Source organism: Hordeum vulgare, chromosome 7H (assembly GCF_904849725.1).
Source record: "Hordeum vulgare subsp. vulgare chromosome 7H, MorexV3_pseudomolecules_assembly, whole genome shotgun sequence".
NCBI classification, from domain to species: domain Eukaryota; kingdom Viridiplantae; phylum Streptophyta; class Magnoliopsida; order Poales; family Poaceae; genus Hordeum; species Hordeum vulgare.
In genome coordinates, this window is record NC_058524.1 from 622,829,489 (window position 1) to 622,853,004 (window position 23,516).

Genomic DNA, 23,516 nt, shown 5'->3' on the forward strand with positions numbered 1-23,516 from the left:
GTAGTCTCTTAAGTTATTAATACTGTTATGATAACGTGCTAAGAAACATGCGTTGGTACATGCCTTAGAGGGTGCTTGGGTACGTTTTAGTCCCATGACTAAAAGTAGTGGGGCTAAAGCTTGTTATCCTCACTCATGCTTGGATTGAAATAGTAAAGAGACTAAAGTCAAGTTAATGAGCATTTATTATCCTCCAAACTCTCTAATCCAGAAATAGCCTGTGTTAAACAAGAGGAGTTAAATAAAGAGAGAGAGGACTAATCCATATTTTAGTAGGGGTACCTCTGACTAAAACTTTTTAGCCTCAGAACTAGTTTTAGCCCCTCTTTAGTGAGGGGTGCTTGAAACTTTAGTCTTTTAAAATAGACTATTTTTAGTCAGACTAATTTTAGTTCTTTGAATCCACCCACCCTCTTAGAGTTAACCTCAATGCTTCATCGTACGCGCACGATCTCGTCGAAACGAGCCGCCGCGGCTGAACCGCTCGATGCGTGTAAATCATACGGTCACGAGGTGCCACCTGGTTGGCAAATACAAGGGCCCTATTTGAATGTGCACAACGTTCGTGCTACGTGACAAATCAGCAGCTCACGTCGCTAAAAATCTACCACTTTGTCATATCTCTGTCCCAAAAAAGACCTTATCCTCAATCTCCTTTCGTGTCTCTGTTATGGAGGAGCGCCGGTGTAGATTTCCTGGAGGTCGATGAAGAGGCGGCAGACCGGAGCATCCCAGTGAGCAGGTCACCACCCCCTATTTTTTTAGAGCTGGAGCTGGTTCGACATTTGTGTCTAGAATTACATACTCGCGTTCGCATAAATGCACACACACGATCTTGGAGTTGCGGTCGCTATAGTTGCACATGCATAGTCTTAAAAGTTGCATATTCTCGTCCGCATAGTCACACATGTATGTCTGCGGACGTGCTCACACACAGTTAGAGAGTTGCATTCTCATAGACATAGTCATACATGTGTGACAGCAGAGTTACACACCCTCATTGGTAGAGTCGCATACGCACGTCCATGAAATTGCACACTTCCATCTGTATAGTCGCATATGCATGACGGCGGTGTTGCGTACTCCCGTCAGCATAGTTCAACATGTGTTGCCACGGAGTTGCACACTCTCACAACATAGTCGCACACACATGGGTGCCGGAGATGCTCACGTACGGTGATGGAGTTGCATACTCTCACTGACATAGTCCTACATGCGTTGTCGTGGGGTTGCACACTCTCGTCCGCATAGTCGCACGAGCATGGCTGCGAGGATGCTCACGCACGACCGCGGAGTTGCACATTCTCATCGACATAGTCGCACATCCGTGGCCACGGAGTTGCACATTCTCGTCTGCACAGTCGCACATGCGTGGCGCGGAGTTGCACATTTCCGTCTGCATAATCCCACATGTACTGTTGCGGCAGATGCTCATGCACGGACATGGAGTTGCATACTCTCGACGGTATAGTCGCACATGCGTGGCCACTGAGTTGCACAATCTCGTCCGCATAATCGCACATGAATTATTGCGGGAGGTGCTCAGACCCAATCACGGAGTTGCACATTCTCGTCGGCATAGTCGCACATGTGTGGCCACAAATTTACATGCTCCCGTTCGCATAATCGCACACGTAATGTAGCGAGAGTTGAAAACCATGACCGACATAGTTGCTCACACAAGGACTGCGAGTTGGCACACTCTTATAAGGTAGTGCCTCACGCGCGATTGTGTGGAGGCCATTCACACGCCGGCGACTATCATGCAATCTGTCATGATAGTTATCCGGGGCAGTAGACGAAATTATACATTTACTGTTAGAGACTAGTATTTGGATGGTGCCATAAGTGAAAACTGCACATCCATAATTAAAGGAAAAAACTTACACATCGACTGTCAACTAGTTGCACATCAATGACTAAACAGTTACACTAAATAGAGAGTTAATTACACACAAAAAAATTGTTAAAACATACTCATGCGGGATGTAGTTTCGAAGACACGTCACAAGGGTTTCAACGGTGAAAACAAAAATTAATTCTGATGCACGGTTTAAAAGTTATGATTTTCAAGAAAATTAAAACTGAAATTAAATACGTTCACACCTGTTTATATGGATGCTTTGTAAGAATTTTCTGTTTACATGATACGTCTTCTAATATATGTTTCTTAAATTAATTATTACCTGTTATATATTAGGAATCAATTTTTTTATTTTTGATGGGTCACTCGGGACGGCTCGCGAGCAGCCCGCTGGCTAGACCCGTCCTAGAGTTAATCATGAGTCGTGTACGTGTGTATACGTATCCATGTAGGATACCTATACCTTCTGCGCTCCCTTGTCATGATGGAATCGGAGCCAATTCAGATTAAATCAGGCGGCGACGACGACATCGCGAGGGGCAATCCAGTAGGCTTCACCCACCAATTCTCCTACGGGCCTGCTAACTAGCCACCAGGTTCTTTGATCATCAGCAGTGAGTTGCAGATTAATTAGACTGGCATGTCCTTCGCCGGTGTATCCGTCGTCGCCGACGGCAAGCTCCTCGGTGCTGACACCTCGCATACCACTCCCAGCGCCAGCGGGTACCACTTGGTTGTCGTCCAAGGCCACTCGCGCACGCTTGAACCTTTCCATCACAGTTTCACCATCGGTTGTCGTCCAAGGCCACTCGCATACCACTCACAGTTTCACCATCGGTGGACACCGCTGGAAAATCTTGTATAGGCCATGTACCTATGACGGTTGTATATTACTTTCTGTTTACCTCAGCGAGGAAAAGGTCACCACTGCAGATCCGAGTTTTTTCACGATTTTGACCCATGGGATGAAAGTATTTCACGTAATGAACTTCGATTGAAACCATTTCACGATCTGACCTTTTTTGAAACGCCAGAGCCCGTGGCGTTGCAGACGCACATAGAAACGCCAGTCTAATGTGGCGTTGCAGACGCACATAGAAACGTCAGTGTAATGTGACGTTGCAGACCCACTCAAACGCCAGTCTAATGTGGCGTTGCAGGCCACGAGTGAAACGCCATGGTTCATGGCGTTTCAGCAGTACACATGTTGCTGGCAGCATGCCGTGGGCTGGCTGGATGTCGTCGCTGCGTTCCATAGTGGGTCTGCAACGCCAGCACCGTTGGTGTTTCACAATCGGCCTGCAACGTCACATTAGACTGGCATTGCAAGAAAGAAAAAACGCCACGGTAGACAAGCGTGTCACTGTAGGGCAGCAACGCCAGCACTGTTGGCGTTTCACAGTGGGTCTGCAACGCCACTGTAGACTGGCGTTGCAAAAAAGAAAAAAACGTCACGGTAGACAGGCGTATCACTGTAGGGCAGCAACGTCACGGTAGACAGACGTTGCATAGTGGGACAGCAACGCCACGACTTGTGACGTTTTTAAAAGGGTCAGATCATGAAATGGTTTTAAATCTGATTTATTTTATGCTCATGTTTAGAAAAAAGTTAAAACAGTGAAAAAATCCTGCATATCCCGTCAAGGCCCACGTCGTCTTCAGCTTCGTTGACGAGACCGACAAGCAAGAACCGGCACGTATCGATGGTAGTAAAATACTAGAGCTACGAGGCAAGGACCGTCGTCATGCGTTCAAGTACATCAAGAAAGCAGCCTTGGCGAAACATGTCAAGAACGACAGCTTCACCATCCGGTGCGACGTCGTGGTCCTAAATCCACAATGCGACACCGTGCTCATCACAGTGCCACCGTCCGACATGCAGCAAAACTTCACCGAGTTTCTCCATGCAGGGGACGGCACCGATGTGATCTTCCGGGTTGGGGATGAGACGTTCGCCGCCCATCGTTGTGTTCTCGCGGCACGGTCTGCCGTCTTCAGAGCAGCTCTCTTTGGCCCCATGAAGGAAGGTACGTCCATGGCCGCCGTCATGGAGATACACGACATGGATGCTACGGTGTTCAAGGCCATGCTTGGGTTCATCTACAGTGACTCGTTTCCAGAGCTTGCAGAAGATGGAAAGGAGGGCACCCTGCTGCAGCACCTGCTAGTCGCGGCAGAAAGGTACAACCTCCCAAGACTCCGGGTGATGTGCGAGAAGAAGTTGTGTGAGCACATCGACCTGAACACGGCCACCACAATACTAGGGCTTGCCGAGCAGCATGGCTGCGACGGGCTGAAGAAGGCGTGCTGCAAGTTCGTCCGTTGTCCAGAGAACCTGAGGGTGGTGGTGGCCACGGATGGCTTTGATGATTTGTGCAGGAGCTGCCCCACTATTATGAAGGACATGATCCTTGGCGTGCTACCGGCAAAGTAAGACTTCACCATATTAATGTTTAGTTCTTCATACATTCCAGCGATTTTTTCACTTCCCTTATTTTGAATCTTTGTCATTGCATTAGTAAAAGGGAATGAAGGCTCATCGACTTTGACCTAGATGACTCATGGATGCAGCAGCAGAGGTGTTTAACAAGTCGAGGGGTGTGTACCATTGGGTAACTGATAGATGAAGTTCCTCCCTTGCCGCCACGGTGTAGCACTGTCCTTGTTGGCAGATGTTTCATAGTTCAGTTTCCCGCAAGATGTCTTTGTATGCGGATGTTTCATATTGACATCTTTGTATCCTCCAGCATGTTGCTATTTCCTTACATGCTACGCTTTGGAACTTTGTGCAAAGCCCTATGATTTCCTCAATTAAATTGGGAGATAAATCCCTTCCCTGAATAAAAAAGTAGAAAAAAGGTGTTTCCATTTTGTTTCGGTTCTTGCCAGTGTTTGTTAGTTCATTGCGTACTTTAGTTCTCAAAGGTATCAGTTCCTTATGCAAGCTCGCCAGGTAATAGTAATTTCCTTTTACGGATTGCTTGAGATGAGGGCCTATGAAGATTCAAAGTACTGCCAAGAAACCTGCACCAAAGTATTCTTGCCATTGATCATTTTGGTATTTGCAGCAAACTAATAGATACAATATATTGATATATATGCCTTCCATACAGATCTCAGAAGTACTTCAAACATTGATCCAAACAAATGTAATCCGTTGAAACTTACTCCCTCCGTTCCTAAATATAAGTCTTTCTAGAGATTCCACTAGTAGACTATATACGGATGTATATAGACATACTTTAGAGTGTAGATTCATTCATTTTGCCTTGTATGTAGACTTCTAATGAAATCGCTTAAAAGACTTATATTTAGGAACGGAGGGAGTAGTAATTAACCATGCTGAAAAACCAGGGCAGTCGTGGCGATGGAGGGCCTGTGAGTAGTTTAGCTTAATGACTCCATGGCTAGCTCTCCTCTGTTTCTTTATATTCTATGCTTAATTCGGAGATGGTTCATGGAATCCCTAGTCCCTACGCAAGTCTGATTATTAGAATTTGCAGGTGAGAGGAAGTCCATTCTATCTCCCTGAACTTGTTGCTAAGTTTAACTCAAAAAACAATTAAACATACAGCAAACTTAATTTCTGCGTAGAATTCTAGATTTCTCGTCTTTGCTCTGAATTCCATTGAAAAATCCTAGATTGAGTTCCTTAGCAAATACATTCTAACTTTTGTACGGATTCAGATCCCTCGTTGATATCTACTCCCTCCGTCTTAAAAATTTGTCTTAGTTTTTTCTAGATATTGATGCATCTAGATACTAAAACATGACTACAACATTCATATTTAGAAAGATTCAAGAAAATAATTTTGAGACGGAGGAAGTACTCGTTAGGAAGCTATAGCTCCAGATACGATTCTCCAGAGAAATCATGCGATACCAAACAATCACGATCAGTTCATTTAGAATATTGGCTTAGCAGAGAATGCGGGTATACCGGCCAACAGATCGGCAATTTTCTTCAGTTCATGATGGGAAATGTTGCATGGAAAACAAAAAAATTTCTACGTACATGAAGATCTATCATGATGATGTTTATCTACGAGAGGTAGATCGGATCTACATGTCCTTGTAGATCACTAAGCGGAAATCGGTTGATGTAGTCACTACTAGGAAAAGGGCTATAGATAATATAGACACTAATGGCGCACCAGGCAAGTGGTGCGTCACTACTATATAGCAGTGGCGCACCATGTGCAGGTGCGCCATTAGTGTGATGGACACTAATGACGCACCACACACACGGTCCGCCACTACTAACAATTTTTTTTCCAAAAATACTAATGGCGCACGGGATAGAGTGCGCCATTAGTAGTTTAACTAGTAATGACGCACCACTCACCCAGTGCGCCAGTACTATATTTTTTTATTTTTATAAAACTACTAATGACGCATCACCAGCTGGTGCGCCATTAGTAACCAGGGTTACTAATGGCGCATTGCTATAATTCAGAACCCACAGCCGAATCCAGCCCCAGGCCCCAGCTCGTTCGTCCACGATTCATTCCTCACCCTCACGCTCTGCCACCGACACCACCCTCTCCCCGGCCGGCGACCTCCTACCCTCCGCACCCACCCCCACCGCTGACCTCCTCCCCCTCTCCTCCATCCATTCGCCTCATCGCTACCCTCGCCCGCTCGCCGCACCCGAAACCCACACTGCCATCCCCATCCCCACCCAGATCCAGCCGTGGATGCTGCGGCCCCAGCCCACCCGCATCGAGCTCCACAGCTCCGAACGCGACGAGATTGAGGAGCACATCCGCTCCAAAGACGACGCCGCCGCCGCCGAATCCTCGGCCTTCTCAACCCCGCCGACGTCCAACCCCATCGTCAACCCGATCCTCCGCATCCTCCACCCGCACGCCGATGCCGCGCCCACCAAGGCCCAGCGCATCGGCCTCCACCCCCCGCCCCCGCCCCCTAAACCCTAGCCCCATCCCCAACCCCATTCCCATGGAGGTCGAGGTCAAGCTCCGCCTCCCCGATGCGGCCGCGCACTGCCGCCTCTCCGCCTACCTCGCGCCCCGCCTCCTCCGCACCGACGCCCAGCGCAACGCCTTCTTCGACGCCCCGGCCCGGCCCCTCCGTGGGAATCGCAGGTTATTGTTCTGCGCGGGGCTAACCGGGGGACTGTTTCGCCGTGCGTGTTTTGGGCAGGGAGGAGCAGGGTCTCGAGGTACGACGCGGGAGCGCCTCCGAGCAGGGAAGGTACAGTTCGATGTCGCGGCTTAATTTTGCTGTTTGTTTGGTCAGTTGCTCCGCAGGCTGCTTATCTGATGAATCGCCGTGAATTTCCTCCTTTTCTGAAGGGAGGGGTGGGGCCTGGAAGCGCGATGATCCGGAGGCTCCACCTCGACGAACAGGTAACAAAATGCTGCTATGGTGGTAAATTGCTGTATTTTATCCCTGACGCCTGTCACCCCTTATTCATATAACTTTATATACATTCTTTTCCCAAAAGGAGGCTTCTGCATCATCGTGATGCACACGGTGATAAACTATTTTATATGTGCAAGAAAGAGTAAATAACCAAAGGGCCTTACCTAATGCGAGTTCACGACTGTATTCCTCACCAGTCATTTCTTTCTTTTTTGTGAATACTGAAAAGATGCGTGTAGTAGTGAATTAATGTAAGATCAAGCAGATACAGAAGCTAGGAATGACCCCGCTGACAACATGATCCTCTCTAGTATAATACAGTATTGTGCTTCATCTCTGTGTTAAGCTGATTGCCTGATCAAAATCTCCTGTGCTTTTTAGGGATGACTGGAGTTCCAAAGCTTAATCCCAAATTCTCCACCCAAAGAGCAGGTGAAGAGCGCCGCTTGAAATAATGCAGCTAAGTTGCTCATTTTAACAGATTTTCTGTGGTTATGCAGGGACAAGTAAGGTTCCAATTGTTAATTTCGAGGTTTCTCATCACAGAGCAGGTAAAATGTTGATGTTATGATTTTTTATTTTGCTGATCATATTTGCCTTACTTGTATGAATCTCTGGCGATGATCTAATTGATTGGAATTATTTTAATCATTCGTAATGTTTGTGTTGTTGCCATGTTGGAGCAGTCGCACAGTGAGGTTGCTAAGAGCTGATAAGGGGAAGGCGTTTGTTGATCTTTTAAATGAGAAAGCAAACGATTCTGGGGAAAATGAGATGGGCTATGTAGAAAGGACGTTAGAGTTCAGTACACGGCATTTGGATGACAGGGATATAAGATTGGTAAAATTCATATATTTCACATGTTGAAATGTTTGTTCTGTCTACGAATTTCAGTACACAGGTACACTTTCCGCGGACCAATTCATCTTCGCTTACCTGCAGATGAGGATGCAGTTGTGAGTTTTAATCATGGCTTTGCTCCGGCAGATGGACCTTACCGGCGTCACTGATGTGCTGTGGAAGAGGTTCTTCCAGCGGGAATTCGGTGAGGCTGACATGAACGTTGCCATCAAGAGAATGAAGGAGAGCGGAGTGCGTTACAAGTGGAAGAATCTCTTCGAGGTAATTGTAACGATTGATTCTCTAGTTATTCTTCTGTTCTTGCTATCTGCTTCGTTAAAATTAATTATGTATGTTGCCTTGATTCTTGAACAATTGGATCCTGTACCTTTGCAGGCAAAAACAGAAAAGCAAAAGCAAGTTGAACAAAGAATGTCCGCGGGACCCAGAAACAAATATGAAGTAGCAAACGCCGGTAAGTAGATTTTAACATTATTAAGCCAGTAGTTTCTATGTTCTACATAGGCAGTGCCCGGTTGGGTATGGCATGACACCTATAACTTACCAAGTTTTATATTCTATAGCTGCAACCTGTAGCAACTTAATAACTGCAACTTATATAAACTAGTTGTGCGGACATACTTTCTTGCCTCCGTATTTCGCTGCCACACTTCATGCTGTTTAATAAGACATTTAACATTCAGTGCCATATAGTAATTCAAATGCCTGATGTTTTGTTGTTCTTATTTTCATCAGCTACATTGTAATTCAAATGTCTGATGTTTCATGTTTTGTTGTTCCTATTTTCTACTGCATCCACATATAGGGATCTCGAAATATTTTCAACTTGACAAACAGCAAATATAGAGCTCAGAGTTAAGATCTGTAATACAGAAGATTTGATATCCTGTAGGTACACACCCTCTATCTGCATACTTACTTCACCTGCATGTAGTTGTACATTTGATATTCCAGAAACAGTCATCAGTGTTCTGTAATTGGATTTAACGATCCTTGCATTCAGCGGTGCTCATGTTGCAAATTCAACCTAACAATCGACGGCTTGTTTTCAAAGTGATGTCAACCACAGTTTACAGGGTATTAAAATATGGTTATTTTCTGTTTTTATGTAAGAGTAATTTGAATTCTGAAAATTTAGTTTTACACTGGATGTCAACCACAATTTACAGTGCAGTGAACTATGGATTTATTGTTGTATGTCACAGTAATTTAAATTCTGAAAAGTTATATTTTATAGTGGATGTCTACCACAATGTATAGTGTTCTACAGTATGTTGAACCACAATTTACAGTTTTTAAAATTATGGATTTTCTGTTTTATGTCACAGTAATTTAAATTCTGAAAAGTTGTTTTTGCGGTGACAATGTGAGGGGTTTACAGTGGTTAAGTAGATGGAATTACTCAGTTTTTATAGTTTTCTAGTTCAATCATACAGTTATATATGTGCCAAGCTTTTCCTTTTTACAGTGCTCCATTGTCCAAGTTTACAGTAATTTTAACAATTTTTACAGCGAATATTTTCTTCATTTACACTAACAACGTTCTTGAGTTTGCAGTGATTATATGTTGTTCCAAACTGGAAGTACATTTTCCGTAGGTGTATTATGCTTGATCTTTTTGTTCCGGTTAGTAGATAGCCTCTTTCCCGCAAAAAGAAGTAGATAGCCGCTTTCTAGAGTTTAGTTTGAATGTTCTTTTGTTAGCTACTAAGATAACTAGCCCTTTTTCGAACTTGGAATGTCTGTGTATTTCTGTTTTGGCCGAATGTGCAAGTAAGAACCCCAGCAACCCATCAACCCATTCAACTACTTGGCTTAAATTAGTTTCTGCACATTATGATCTGATTTTCTTTTGTTCCTATGATCTGTCACTCTGTGAACCTTTGTAATTTGCGCCTATGTTCTGTTACAATGCCTGATGATGTTCAGAAAGAGCCATCTAATGCTCGCAACAACATCAAGTAGATCTAACCCTTGGATCAATTCATCTATTTTTGTAGGGACATGATCTTGCGGAAGATGGGCGACCATGCTTTGCTGCCACAAGTCTCCTTCACACAGTGCCGCCGGCAAACATGTCATACAGCATTTGTCGATCAAACATGTGTTAGATGATGGAAAAGATCACACATGGCATTTGATTTCAAGTAATGATGTTAGAAATTTCACGGTGATGACCAGATCTTAAGGTTCCACGGTGATGATGGAAAGATTCCACGGTGATGACCAGATCGTGAGGTTCTATGCTGCGTCGCAGAGGCTGGTTCTTGAAGTTTCTTGATTTCACCACAATTTTAGCAATTTTGTGTACCAGCACTTTCAGCTTATTTGTAGCATGTGTGCTTCTGCACAATACTGAAGTTTTGAACAGTGGTAGCGTGTAACAAACCTATAAAGCCCTATGATGTTTGGCACCATGAGGTGTTTATATGAATCGGTAACTCTATAACTCGTATTATTTTAATTGTTGGAGAGGAAAAGAAAAGTAGAAGGAATTGGCACACAATAAATATGTTAACTCTGTGATGTCTGTCTCAAATGCCCCAATGTAGTTAGACTTTGCCACTTTTCAAGGAACAGTACACTTAGTTGTCTAAAGTTATAGAGAGCATTATTTTGGCTATACCACTCTCTAGTACTTTCATTACTAATGGCACATCTGGGAGGCATACTAATGGCGCACCTGGGAGGCATACTAATGACGCATCATGAGCTATACTAATGATGCACTGCCTGATGCGCCATTAGTATACCAGAGCCTCTCCTTCTCGCGCGCGTGGCTGGCACGGGGCATCGAGGCGCACGGATGTGTGTCCCTAGATCCGAGTGGCTCGTTCCTGGCGCGGCGGTGGCTCGCTCCTGGCGGCGAGCGGCGGCAGATGCAGCTGCTGCATCGGGTCGTGGCGCTGCGTCTCCTTGGATCAACGACGGCATGGAGGAACTTGGTTGGCTCGTCAACTGCAGGCGTAGTTGGCCCTTTGGTCAGATCTGATCTGGCTTGAGTGGCAAGCTTGCTTTGCGGTGGCGGAGATCGGTGGTCGCCTGTGCGCACGATGTGAGACGGAAATTCGTCGAGCGGATCCGGGAGAAATCCTTGTTCTTGGCTTGTTGCTAAGTCCGCGATGGCAACACTCTTCTACGTCGTCACCTTCTTGGGGGCATCGTCGTGGAGAAGCTTAAGACCTCTATCCGCTACCTTCGGGGGAAACCCTAGATCAGTAGATCGGATGACGGCGGCGCGCAGGTGTCGTTTTCCTCTTGGGGACGTCATTCTTGGAGGTGTACACGGGCTTGAGGGATGATGTCTACTACGCAACCTTCTCCTTGTAGACGTTGTTGGGCCTCCAAGTGCAAAGGGTTGTAGGACAGTAGCAATTTTCCCTCAAGTGGGTGACCTAATGTTTATCAATCCGCGGGAGGCGTAGGATGAAGATGGTCTCTCTCAAGCAACCCTCCAACCAAATAACAAAGAGTCTCTTGTGTCCCGAAAACACCTAATACAATGGTAAGTTGTATGGATGCACTAGTTCGGCGAAGAGATGGTGATACAAGTGCAATATGGATGGTAGATATAGGTTTTTGTAATCTCAAATTACAAAAACAGCAAGGTAACTAGTAACAAAAGTGAGCACGAACGGTATTGCAATGCGTGGAAACAAGGCCTAGGGTTCATACTTTCACTAGTGAAGTTCTCTCAACAATGATAACATAATTGTATCATATAACTAGCCCTTAACATGCAACAAAGAGTCACTCCAAAGTAACTAATAGCGGGGAAGAGACGAAGAGATTACTGTCGGGTACGAAACCACCACAAAGTTATTCTTTCTGATCGATCTATTCAAGAGTCCGTAGTAAAATAACACGAAGCTATTCTTACCGTTCGATCCATCATAGAGTTAGTACTAGAATAACACCTTAAGGTACATATCAACCAAGACCCTAATGTCACCTAGATACTCCATTATCACCTCAAGTATCCTTGGGTATGATTATACGATATGCATCACACAATCTCAGAATCATCTATTCAACCAACACATACAACTTCAAAGAGTGCCCCAAAGTTTCTACCAGAGAGTCAAAACCTGTGCCAACCCCTATGCTTAGGTTCCTAATGTCACGAACCCCAAGTTGATCACCAAAACATACATCGAGTACTCACATGAATCCACATGTGCCAACCCATATGCGTAGGTTCCCATTTGTCACAAACCCGCAAGTTGATCACAACAGATAGACACGTGCAAGACATACATCAAGTGTTCTCAAAGACTCAATCCGATAAGATAACTCCAAAGGAAAAACTCAATTCATTACAAGAAGGGAGAGGGGGAAGAACATCATAAGATCCAACTATAGTAGCAAAGCCCATGGTACATCGAGATCAAGACAACTCAAGAACACGAGAGAGAGAGAGATCAAACAGATAGCTACTGGTACATACCCTCAGCCCCGAGGAAGAACTACTCCCTCCTCGTCATGGAGATCGCCGGGGTGATGAAGATGGCCACCGGAGATGGATTCCCCCTCCGGCAGGGTGTCGGAATGGGCTGCAGATTGGTTTTTGGTGGCTACAGAGGCTTGCAGCGGCGGAACTCCCGATCTAGGTTTCTTTCTGGGGGTTTCTGAATTTATGGTGGTGGAATTGCGTCAGTTGGGTCCACGAGGAGGTCACAAGCCTGCTCGCCACCACCCGGGGGGGGGGGGTGGCGGAGTGAGGGCTTGTGACTCCCTCGTGGCCCATCTGGCCTTCTTCCAAAGCTTTGGGGGTCTCTTTTGGTCCAAAAAAATCATCGTAAAGTTTCATTCCATTTGGACTCCGTCTGAAAATGGGCCAAAAACACGAAAAAAACAGAAACTGGCACTTGGCACTGAGTTAATAGGTTAGTCCCAAAAAAGATATAAAATAGCATATTCATACATATAAAACATCCAAAGTTGACAAGGTAATAGCATGGAACCATAAAAAATTATAGATACGTTGGAAACGTATCAAGGGACAAGTGGGCGGTTTTTTTGGTGGAGCGGTGCTTCATCTTACTCATTGATGGCAATGGATCTCGGCAGCGTGGCGCAACAGAGACTTGGTGTCTGATGCATGGAGATGGACTCGTGCAGGAGGTGGAAGCTCTCTGGCGTCATGGTGGCGTCGATGGCAGAGAGGTCTAGCAAGTCGGTGTGCTAGTTTCTTCTGTGAAGACGGATTGGTGGAAGATGGCGGCGATGACACGTGAGAGTGCGTCGGACCGGTTTGTACCCTAAACCCAGCATGTGGCTCGGTTGGGGCCTCCGGCTTTAGATGTTAGGCTTTGGTGCGATGTGTGTTTGGTATTAGGCTCGAACTATCGGCACCCCTTCATCAAATGGTTAGGAGTAGCGATAGTTGTTGCTAAGATGGTGTCTTCGGACAAACTGATGTACTACTTATAAGGTCTTTGTGAATAATTAATAAAATGGATGCATGCATCGTCCAGGTGCAGAGGCCGGGGGTAATCCTCCTTTTCTAAAAAAAACCAAGCCACAATACCTGGACTGAGGCACACAAGGTCTGGCGCACTCTTAGTGGGCATCACATGCGCTCGCTGCAAGGACCATTACCTTCGTCTTCCATCAATCCATCTTAAGAGAAGATACAGACACATCGACCTTGCCAAGCCTCTCTACCATCGGCTCCACCACAACATCACACAATGTCACCCCCCCCCCCCTGCGCGAGTCCATTTCCACACATTAGACACCGAGTATTCACAGTGCCACGCCATCAAGATCCACCACCCTCATTGTGTAGGATAAAGCACCGATCCACCATCTGTGCACTCAACTCAGCACCTACTCCACAACAATGCCTCCAGCAAGGACCGCGGCGCGAGACGACGCTACCGTCCGATCTAATAAAAGATCTAGGGTTTTCCGCGGCGCGAGACAACAGGCGGGGGTCGACGAAGGGAGGTGCCAGCATAGTACTCTGGCGACCTCCCCGCCCGGTCCAAGCCACCCCGCCCGGAGCGCGACGACCCAGCACCAAAACCCTCTTCCAAGGCGTGTCCACGGGCAGACGGCGCGGGGCGGGGTTGCTGGTCCGCCGGGGAGGCCCTCTTAGGCCGGGGCTGGCCATCACCGGCTAGACGCGTCATGAGGGCTTCCTTGTATGAGCGAGCCGGAGGGGAGGGGCCGGACCGAGGAGCCTGTCTGGGGGCGCTTGAGGAAGGACGCTCCGGGCCACCAAGCGGAGGACAGGGGGACGAAACGGGGCGGACGCACCCTGCAGCCCGAGCAACGACGGAGAGAGCCGGCCCGCTCGGCTAGGGTACCGGGGAGGCATGTCCCGAGGGGCAGCTCCCGCCGCCCGCACCAGCGCCGCCGCCGCGCAGGGCAGTGGGGTACCAGCGCCTGGCAGGGCCGAACCAACCCCAACCCCGGCGGCCACCGCGGGGCATAACCCGGGCGACACAGCAGGCCGGGTAGAGGCGGGCCAAGGACAGGTCACCGGGAAGGTGCGGCGTGGCATGGACACCGGGATCCTCCGGCAGCGATCCGTCCCCGCGCGCCCGCGGGCAGGTCACGCCGCGGCGAGGAAACTCCCAAGCAGCTGCGGCGCCAGGGAGATGGGGAGTTCCACCCGTCCCTCGTCGTCAGAGTGCGCAGGCGATTCGTCCGCATGACCTTCATCCGCCAAGTCTGCCCACCGTCGCGTCGCGCGAGGAAATCAGAGAGACGGCCCCCCACCTACCGGGGGGGCCGCCGCCGGCGAAGGAGAGGGGAGCGGCGAGGTCATGGGAGACGCCATCACACCATGGGGCACGCACCGGACATGGCCGGGGGGGGGGGGGGGGGAAGGAGAGGGGAGCGCTGAGTCGAGGCGCTAGCTCATCGTGGGCTCACTCTCTCTTCCTTTAGGGTGTCGATTTTTTCCTTAATGAGGTCATCCCTAGAAGAGGAGAATACCATTACATGTAATGATCTCCAAATTGTATATATATATATATCAAATTGTGTGTGTGTGTCTATATATATTCTTCTTCACCGTGGGTGAGCAATATTTATTCTTCACCCCCTCTATTTTCATATTAATGCATTGTAATTTTACGTTTCGTAAATTTTATCTTATTTCATATGTAATAGGAGACCGTAAAAAAATATATAGACACCATAAAAATATTTTATGTCATGTAAAATTACAAACACAAAAACATAGTATAAATATACATAAAATGCGTTTTTTCTAGTCTTATGACCTATATTTTATTTTCTTATGTCAAACTTTATGTAACGAATCAATTGAAATGTAACTATTTGCATTTTAAATGTAATTTAATTATGAAACGATCGTAAGATTACCTCTGGTGAATAATAACTTATTCTGCGAATGATGAATATACTTTCTATATATACGTGCATCAACGTGTATAGTATGTAGTAGCATAAAATATATTTGAAATGAAAAAGATTTAAAAGGAAAACACAAAAAGAAAAGAAAAAAATAAACTACAAAACCTAAACCCAATAAGAAAAACACAAAATGTTTAGTTCAGGTCGATGACACCAAATGATACTAAAGGTCCTCCAACCTCCGCCACAAACCCGCGGCCACGTGAAGGGCTTTAGTCCCGGGATGTGACCAATCGGGACTAAAGGTCGGACCCTTTAGTTCCCCACTCTTTATTCCCGGTTGGCAAAGCGGGACTAAAGACCGTTCTCAATAGGGACTAAAGCTCTGTTCTCCTCTAGTGTTGGTTACTCATACTATCAACAACATCACACATACCAAGATATGCTAATAAATGAAAATCGTTGTGTTACCATTTCTATGTTAGTACCCACTATGAAAATACTTCCTCCATTTCAAAATTCTTGTCTTAGGTTTTTCTAGAAATGGATGTAACTAAATACTAAAACATGACTAGGTACATTTATATCTAAACAAATCTAAGACAAAATTTTGAGACAGAGAAGATAGTAATTTAGATTAGTAACACATGCATTTACTATTCTATATTATATTTCCTCCGTCTCAAAATAAGTGTCTTAAGCTTAATACAAATTTGTATTAGAGCTAGTACAAAGTTGAGACAGTTGTTTTAGGACAGAGGGAGTATGTTACTTTACATTGTGTGTACTCTAGATCGATCGGGCTCGCTGGATTTGAAAAGATGCTCGATCTCGGCATGCCTATCCCGCTGGAACAATCTCGGATGTCGTGAAAAAGATGCTTGGTAGCGTGACTCCTCTATAAATGGTAGCACCCACCCGCCCGTTAATTATCTACGTATAAATAAACGTACCAGCCCAGCATAGAAAACGAAGTAGCATCAGTTAGCGAGAGATGGCGGACGAGGAGGCGTGCATGTTCGCGCTGCAGCTAGCCAACTCGACGGTGCTACCGATGACGCTCAGGACAGCCATCGAGCTGGGCCTTCTGGAGACCCTTGTGGCCGCCGCCGGCATGTCGCTGACTCCGGAGGAGGTCGTCGCGAAGCTGCCGTGCCGGTGCAAGGTCAACAACCCGGACGCGCCATCCATGGTGGACCGCATGCTGCGTGTGCTTGCGTCGTACAAGGTCGTGTCGTGCGCGGTGGAGGAGGGCAAGGACGGCAGCCTCTCTCGCCGCTACGCCGCGGAACCGGTGTGCAGGTGGCTCGCCCCGAACGAGGACGGCGTCTCCATGGCCCCCTTCGCTCTCCTCGCCCAGGACCACGTCTACCTCGAGCCCTGGCGCCACCTCAAGGATGCGGTCCTCGACGGCGGCGGCGGCACTGCGTTCCACAGGGCGTACGGGACGTCGTGGTACGACTACACCGGCAGGGACGCGCGCTTCAACGGCCTCTTCTACGAGGCCATGAAGCACCACTCGGCCATCATCACCAAGAAGCTCCTCGAGGTGTACAGGGACTTCGACGGCATCGGCACCCTCGTCGACGTGGCCGGCGGAATCGGCGCCGTCAGCCACGCCATCACCTCCATGTACCCGAGCATCAAGGGGATCAACTTCGACCTTCCCCACGTCATCGCCGGCGCGCCCCCTTACCCCGGGGTAGAGCACGTGAGCGGCAACATGCTGGAGAAGGTGCCCTCCGGCGACGCCATCCTGATGATGTGGATCCTCGACTGCTTCGGCGACCACGAGTGCGCCACGGTGCTCAAGAACTGCTACGACGCGCTGCCGGCGCACGGCAAGGTGATCAGCGTGGAATGCATCTTGCCGGTGAAGCCAGAGGCGACAAACAGCGCGCAGGCGTTGCTCGCCGTCGACATGAGCCTGGTCGCGTACAGCACGGGCGGCAAGGAGAGGTGTCTCAGGGAGTTCGAGGTGCTCGGCAAGGGCGCTGGGTTTGCCGACGTCAAGGCCACCTACGTCTACGCCGACTTCTGGGCCATCCAATACACAAAGTAGTAACTCGCAAGATTTACCTTAATTATCTTGCTAGTACTTCCGTTTTCTACTCTTCATAAATAAGTGCACACGCAGCGTCAGTCTGTTTTTCACGACGCGGAAGCAGACTTAGGTCACGTTTGGGATGGGCTGCAAACTCATTTCGGTGATCCTTTACTAAGCCCAACAAAAAACCATTGAATTTTTCGGCTTGGAATGGCATATTTGGAGTACTTTAGGTTGATGTTGTTTTCTTTTCTTTTCTTTGCCCCATGCAAACTCCCTCTTATTTGGAAGGGAAGGACTATTACCCGAATATTCCCCTCTAATTATTCTTACTTGTAGAACAATGAGTTGGTGTTATTTTGTTAATTACATACAATAATATTGAAATAATTGAATTACGTGTGGATAACAAACGTATTTGAGTACAAAAATATAAATCTCAACTATGCTATTCGCAGTTTTCCGGATTAAAGCAAACATTACAAAAATACCCTTTAGAATCTTGATTATTCTCTATGTCTAAATTGGTGACAGAACTCAACACAAAAACGGGGCAACCTCTCTTATTTTAAAGAATCCCATAAAAAAAGTTGGACCCAAAGCGCGGTCGCCGCACAACGGGTTGGATGGAGGGATTGGGAGGTAGGAGAGTTAAAGATGCAGCTCCGTCTTGATTACGGTGTATAACCTAAAATAACTTATAAATTGAGACAAAGGAAGTAGTTAGTAATACTATCAATCTTTCAATGACTATAACTCTAGGATACTTAAATGGACTATAACCCTATTTATCCCAAATAATTATGTTCCATACATTTTCGCTGGCTACCATGCTAGTTTCATTAAAACCCATATGATAGGCATGTTTTGTCCTTTTAAAAACTAAAATAAGTAAGTTATAGACCAAGCTAGGAGAATTGCTCGTGGTAGTCTGTATATAGGGCTGCCGGAGTGATTGTTAGCTGCATTAGAGCATCTTCAACAATCCGTATGTTCAATCGTTGGTATAAATGTCCACATCAACAACCAACAGCACATCATACAAGCTCTTCAATGGAGTGTATGTTAATCGTATGTAAAATAACTAAGCGGGTCCACTAAACATGGAAGAAATAACCATGCTTGCCTCGGAGCTTGTGCGTGAACCGTTGCTTCAAGTTCATACGATTTCATTCTCTCTCTTCTTTTATTATGCGTCATGTCATCAAAATCATCTATGTGGCAATTTTACCAACGATGATCATACAACCATTGGAGATGCCCTTAGTAGCTACTCTCTCTATTCTTAAATATAAGTTTTTTTAGAGGTTTGATTAAAAGACTACACATGTATGTATATAGATATATTTTAGAATATAGATTTATTTATGTTGCTCCGTATGTAGTTTATTGATGGAATTTAAAATATATATATATTTGAAAACGGAGGAAGTAGTTGACTAGTGCAAAACCACGTATACAGTGAGCAACTAGGCAGACAACAATAGTAGTACCATTGAAAAATGCAATTTATTACCTTGGGGAGCCACCAACTAAGATTATATTTTTTCAGAACGCAACAAAGCTAGTCAATGGTGTGTAGGCAGGAGCCGGAATGTAGGGCAAGAAAGGTAAATAATATAACAATCGGCACGAAGCTACTCAATTTTTTTTAGAAAAGGAGGATGACCCCCGGTCTCTGTATCTGGAAGATGCATGCGGTCATTTAATTGATTATTTACAAGGACCTTACAAAGCAGTACAACAATATGCCTGAATCCGCCATCTTGGCAACATCTGCCGCTACTCCTATTCATATGATGAAGGGGTGCAAGATGGATCAAATACCCAGACCTCGCACCTAAGCCTAACATCTAAAGCCGGAGACCCTGACCGAGCCACATACTGAGTCCGGGGCACAAACTGGTCCGACGCACTCACATGTGTCGTCGCCACCATCTTCCACTGGTCCATCTTCAGATCAGATTGAGGTACCAGCCTTGGCAGGTGCCTCCGTCATCGACGCTACCATGACGCGAAACGACGACCGCCACCTACGCAAGTCCATCTCCAAGCAACGGACGGAGATCCATGCTAGGATAGGGTCGCACCACCGCCGTCGTCCATCACCCACAAGCACCACCCAGCACCAAGGTTCCCAAAGCAGCGCCTTCAAGAAGGGAACGGCGCCGTGAGCGCCGCCGCAGCCGAACAAAGTTAAGGTTTTCGCTCGTAAGACCTAGGGGAAAGGAAAATGAGGGGATCAATCCATTACCGACGCCTCCAAGGAAGGAAACGGCGTCATTAGGCGTCGCCGTCGAGCGGCCGGCCATGGCCGACGAAGCTACTCAATGGTACAGTGCCTACTCTTTGAAGGTAGTTTTAGGCCCCTACCCTATTCTTTACCTTGACAACACTACCTGCCACACATTAGTTAGTACTACCTGCCATGAATTTCTTGGGCAGTGTGTTGATTGTCGGCACAAACTTAAGATACTCCTACACAATTACCTTTAATAGATGAAGACCCCAGAACAGTCTTTCAGTACAAGTTGGTGCAGTACAAGTCGACACCACGATTTAGATCTGAGGCAGGGTCAATATTGAGAAATAGTTATGTACTGCCCGAGATTGGAAAAATAATTGAGAGCATCTAATTTATGTACTACTTGAGATTGGAAAACAAAATGAGGGAATCGAATCTTACCAGACATCATTAAGATTATGAAAATAAATAAATGAAGGCATCTAATCTTGCAAAACAATTGCTTGCCTATCACGTGGCCACTCATTACAGAATACATACACTGTCGGCACAAAGCTCATTTTCATTTTCCTTTATTAAATTGAGAAGTTCTGATATATCACGGGCTCACGGCAACACAAAGACATAATAGTTAGGATGCACACATTCGCATAACGATATATCTGGAACAATGCTTGAACAGGAAGCAAATCAAAAGGGATACACCGGTGTTGGGTATCACGATTAGTTAGTAAACATATGATAGATTTGGAATTATTCTTGCTTGTTTTATAATTCAAGTTGATCATGTATTTCTATATATGTGTTCATGAGGAATAAAATAATAAGCAACTATTTCATCAATCCCGCTCTACCACTTCTAACATGATATCGGAGCTAAGGTCTTAAGTTCAAGTTTTGGTTTTCGTAATTTATTTTAAAAAGTTATTGTTGCATCCTTTTGTCCACATATAGGTCTCTTCAGCCATATCTCTGAGTCTATTCATATGTTGACTTTTCGTGACACAGTAGGTGTTAAAGTGTATATGTACATTGCCTAGCCCTTATCATCAGTTTGAACTTTTGGTTGCGTTGGCTAGTGCATGAAGCTTAACATGATACCAGAGGTAAGGTCTTGAGTTCATGCCCTAGCTTTCACAGTTTATGAGCCTAATCAATCCAACCCTATTTGTCGCCACCGCTTCCGCTCCATGGCACCCAAGGGGCGGTCGATCGTCATGGTTGCCACCGGGGGCCATGCCGTCCGTTTCTATGGTGCGTCCGCCGGTCACGTTGACTGGTTGTCCTAAAGAGTTTTTTGCTCGATCCTTTAATAAGGTTTTTCTCTCTTTTATCGGTCGTTTTGATTGACGTTTTCTTTTAAGTTTTTCGACCTAAGATCGTTATCTCCCGCCGCTGCTGTCTACCTCGCACCTCTACTTCCACACCGACGCAACCACCCGTGCTCTAGTCCAAAGACTACAATGACTTGAAGTACAAAGAGTAAGGTAGAGATTGATCTCAACAGAATTTAATTACAAGATGCGCTAGGAACAGCCTATCGGCCTAACAATAATATCTTCGACAGCGGAAACAAATTCTTGCCTCCCACAAAAGAAATAGAGAATGTGTTTTTCTCCTGTTCCGAAAGACATGTCCGTACCTCACGAAGCAGCAAATCCGTCCCTACTCGGTGCCTGCTCCTAGTCCGTACCAGACATCACTTCCAAACCGTGGTTGATTCCCACACTGAATATGCTTAAACTACTTTATAACTGCATGCACTTTCTGAAATTGGCAGTCATAACTGCTTTATAACTTTTCCAATTGTGTCAGGGCTGCAACTCCCTCTCTCGAGGTCGAGTCCGTCCAGGCTTCTCCCGCGGCTGTCATCCGTCCCACGACTCCCTCCCTTGAGATCGAGTCTGCCCAGGCCTCCCCAGCAGCTGACTCACGGCCTGCGAATCCCTCCTTTGAGGTCGAGTCCGCCCAGGCCTCCCCTGTTAAAAGATGTAACATATATACGTGTAATATAAATGATATATGATTGTATTTAAGTTAGTTGTTGGAGATATAACTTATATAGCAATTCAACAACTAATCTTGTAGATCTTTGTAACAACTTGGCCGGTGGCCTATATTAATACGTAAAGCGCCCCTGCAAGAGGTATGCGTTTATCTCATATTTTCTACATCCCCCACGGCTGACATCTCTGCCAGCGCCGCTCCATCGCCTGTCGACCGGGCCGCCGGCGCCAGCACAACGGGCTTGATGCCCTCCTCGTCCTTCACCTCGCCTAGCCCCGCCACGGTTCCGCCACTCGGTGTAATGACCCGTGCCCGTGCCGACGTGTCATGGCCCATCCCTCGCTATCCTTCGGACAAGTATGTGTGCACGACCTCGGCGTCAATGCATCACACATCCCCTCCTCCGCCCGTGAGACGCTTTCGGGCTAACTAGCTAGCGGAGATGCATGAGGAGTTCGCTACCTTGCAGGGCCGTCTCCAAAAATTTGGGGGCCCGGGACAAAAATCAAAATAGGGCCCTATTTTTTTAAACCATATAACTGAAGAACTAATTCAAGTAAAGCACACTCTCACTTAATTATTTAACTTCAAATATATCTTATTTGTTACAATATTTAGGAAATATATCAAATACTAACGGTAAAATATTAAAGATGGTACTAAAGGAATACACTTATATATTGACCTCATTTTCTACCAAAAAGCAGCATTCTTCTAGTATTTCTTGATATGAAATCTTCGATCAAATCTTCATAATTAACCTTCTCCAAGACATCATTTTCAAGTGCTATTGTTGCCAATCCATTCAGTCATTCTTGTGTCATAGTAGAACGCAAGTAGGATTTCAACAACTTGAGTTTAGAAAAGCTCCTTTCCGCAGTTGCAACCGTCACAGGAATGGTTAACAAAATTCTGTATGCAATAGCAGCATTAGGATAGAGTAAGGAGCGCTTCTTCAAAAAATTCAGAATATCAAGTGGGCCCATGGATTTCTGAAGTGAGCCCTGCAGAAAAAGTAGCTCGCAACACAATTCAAGTCCATCAATATCTTTATGTTCTCCGCTCTTAAGTGCATCTTCAAGATTAACACAAGCAGCCAATAAACTCTTGTCATCCAAGGATCGCAGCCTATCGGAAGTAAACAAGAAACCAAATATTTTTTCATACCCCTCATACTGTTCAAATCTAGTGTTAAGTGAAACTATAGCTTGATCAATAATATGCAAAAAATAATTGACCCTAAATGACTCCTCTGCTGATTGTGAAACAATAGATGGATCATCTGCACCCTCACCAAATTGCCTTTTTCTCTTGATTTTACGCTTGGTGCGGAACTCTGGATTAATATCCATCTCCTTTGCAATTTCTTTGGCACCTTCCAATGCTTTTGAAAAGCCAGATTCTCTGTACTTAGTGAAGAAGGAAATCAAGCCCTTTACAGACTCAATTGCAATATCAATAAGCATATCCTTTGACTGCAACTCTTTGCTGATCAAATTAACAGCTGATAATATTTCATACCATATGATTATTGACACTAAGAATTCAAAGTCACAAAGATCATTTTCTGCCAATGATTGAGCTTCACTACTTGTCGATGGTTCTTTATCATTTTCAGCCACTTGTAGTAGAGCCTCCCTTATTTCTGATAGTTGAATCCTTATAGCCTTAACACTATCAACACGACTCTCCCACCTACTAGATGACAATGACTTGAGAGTCACTCCTGATATGTTATTTTTGAGAATTTGCCATCGTTTAGTAGAATTAGCAAA

At 45.9% G+C, this 23,516-nt stretch overlaps 4 protein-coding genes across 6 annotated transcripts; all 4 read left to right on the top strand.

Annotated features, from left to right (window-relative positions):
* The first annotated feature begins 2,504 nt into the window (after positions 1-2,504).
* Positions 2,505-4,298, top strand: LOC123409593 (BTB/POZ and MATH domain-containing protein 2-like). Its single transcript, XM_045102449.1, has 2 exons — positions 2,505-2,597; positions 3,510-4,298. Exons 1-2 carry the CDS (start codon positions 2,505-2,507, stop codon positions 4,296-4,298), a joined length of 882 nt encoding a protein of 293 aa, XP_044958384.1.
* Positions 4,299-5,231: 933 nt separating this feature from the next.
* LOC123409594 (atherin-like) lies at positions 5,232-8,024 on the top strand. Its single transcript, XM_045102450.1, has 7 exons — positions 5,232-5,242; positions 6,321-6,753; positions 6,802-7,078; positions 7,180-7,233; positions 7,631-7,681; positions 7,750-7,800; positions 7,936-8,024. The coding sequence occupies exons 1-7, from the start codon at positions 5,232-5,234 to the stop codon at positions 7,944-7,946; spliced, it is 888 nt and encodes a 295-aa protein (XP_044958385.1). The 3' UTR covers positions 7,947-8,024.
* On the top strand, positions 7,827-10,556 carry LOC123411371. 3 transcript variants are annotated; one of them, XM_045104306.1, is made up of 5 exons: positions 7,827-8,150; positions 8,237-8,371; positions 8,486-8,564; positions 8,916-9,002; positions 10,111-10,556. In XM_045104306.1, exons 1-4 carry the CDS (start codon positions 8,118-8,120, stop codon positions 8,954-8,956), a joined length of 288 nt encoding a protein of 95 aa, XP_044960241.1. In that variant the 5' UTR covers positions 7,827-8,117; the 3' UTR covers positions 8,957-9,002; positions 10,111-10,556. The 3 variants fall into 3 exon arrangements, with proteins under 3 accessions (XP_044960241.1, XP_044960240.1, XP_044960242.1); XM_045104305.1 differs by having other exon boundaries at positions 8,916-8,998; XM_045104307.1 differs by lacking the exon at positions 8,916-9,002 and having other exon boundaries at positions 7,943-8,150.
* Positions 10,557-16,389: 5,833 nt separating this feature from the next.
* Positions 16,390-17,727, top strand: LOC123409977 (tricetin 3',4',5'-O-trimethyltransferase-like). The gene has a single exon (XM_045102846.1). The coding sequence runs from the start codon at positions 16,437-16,439 to the stop codon at positions 17,502-17,504; it is 1,068 nt and encodes a 355-aa protein (XP_044958781.1). The 5' UTR covers positions 16,390-16,436; the 3' UTR covers positions 17,505-17,727.
* The last annotated feature ends 5,789 nt before the right edge of the window (positions 17,728-23,516 follow it).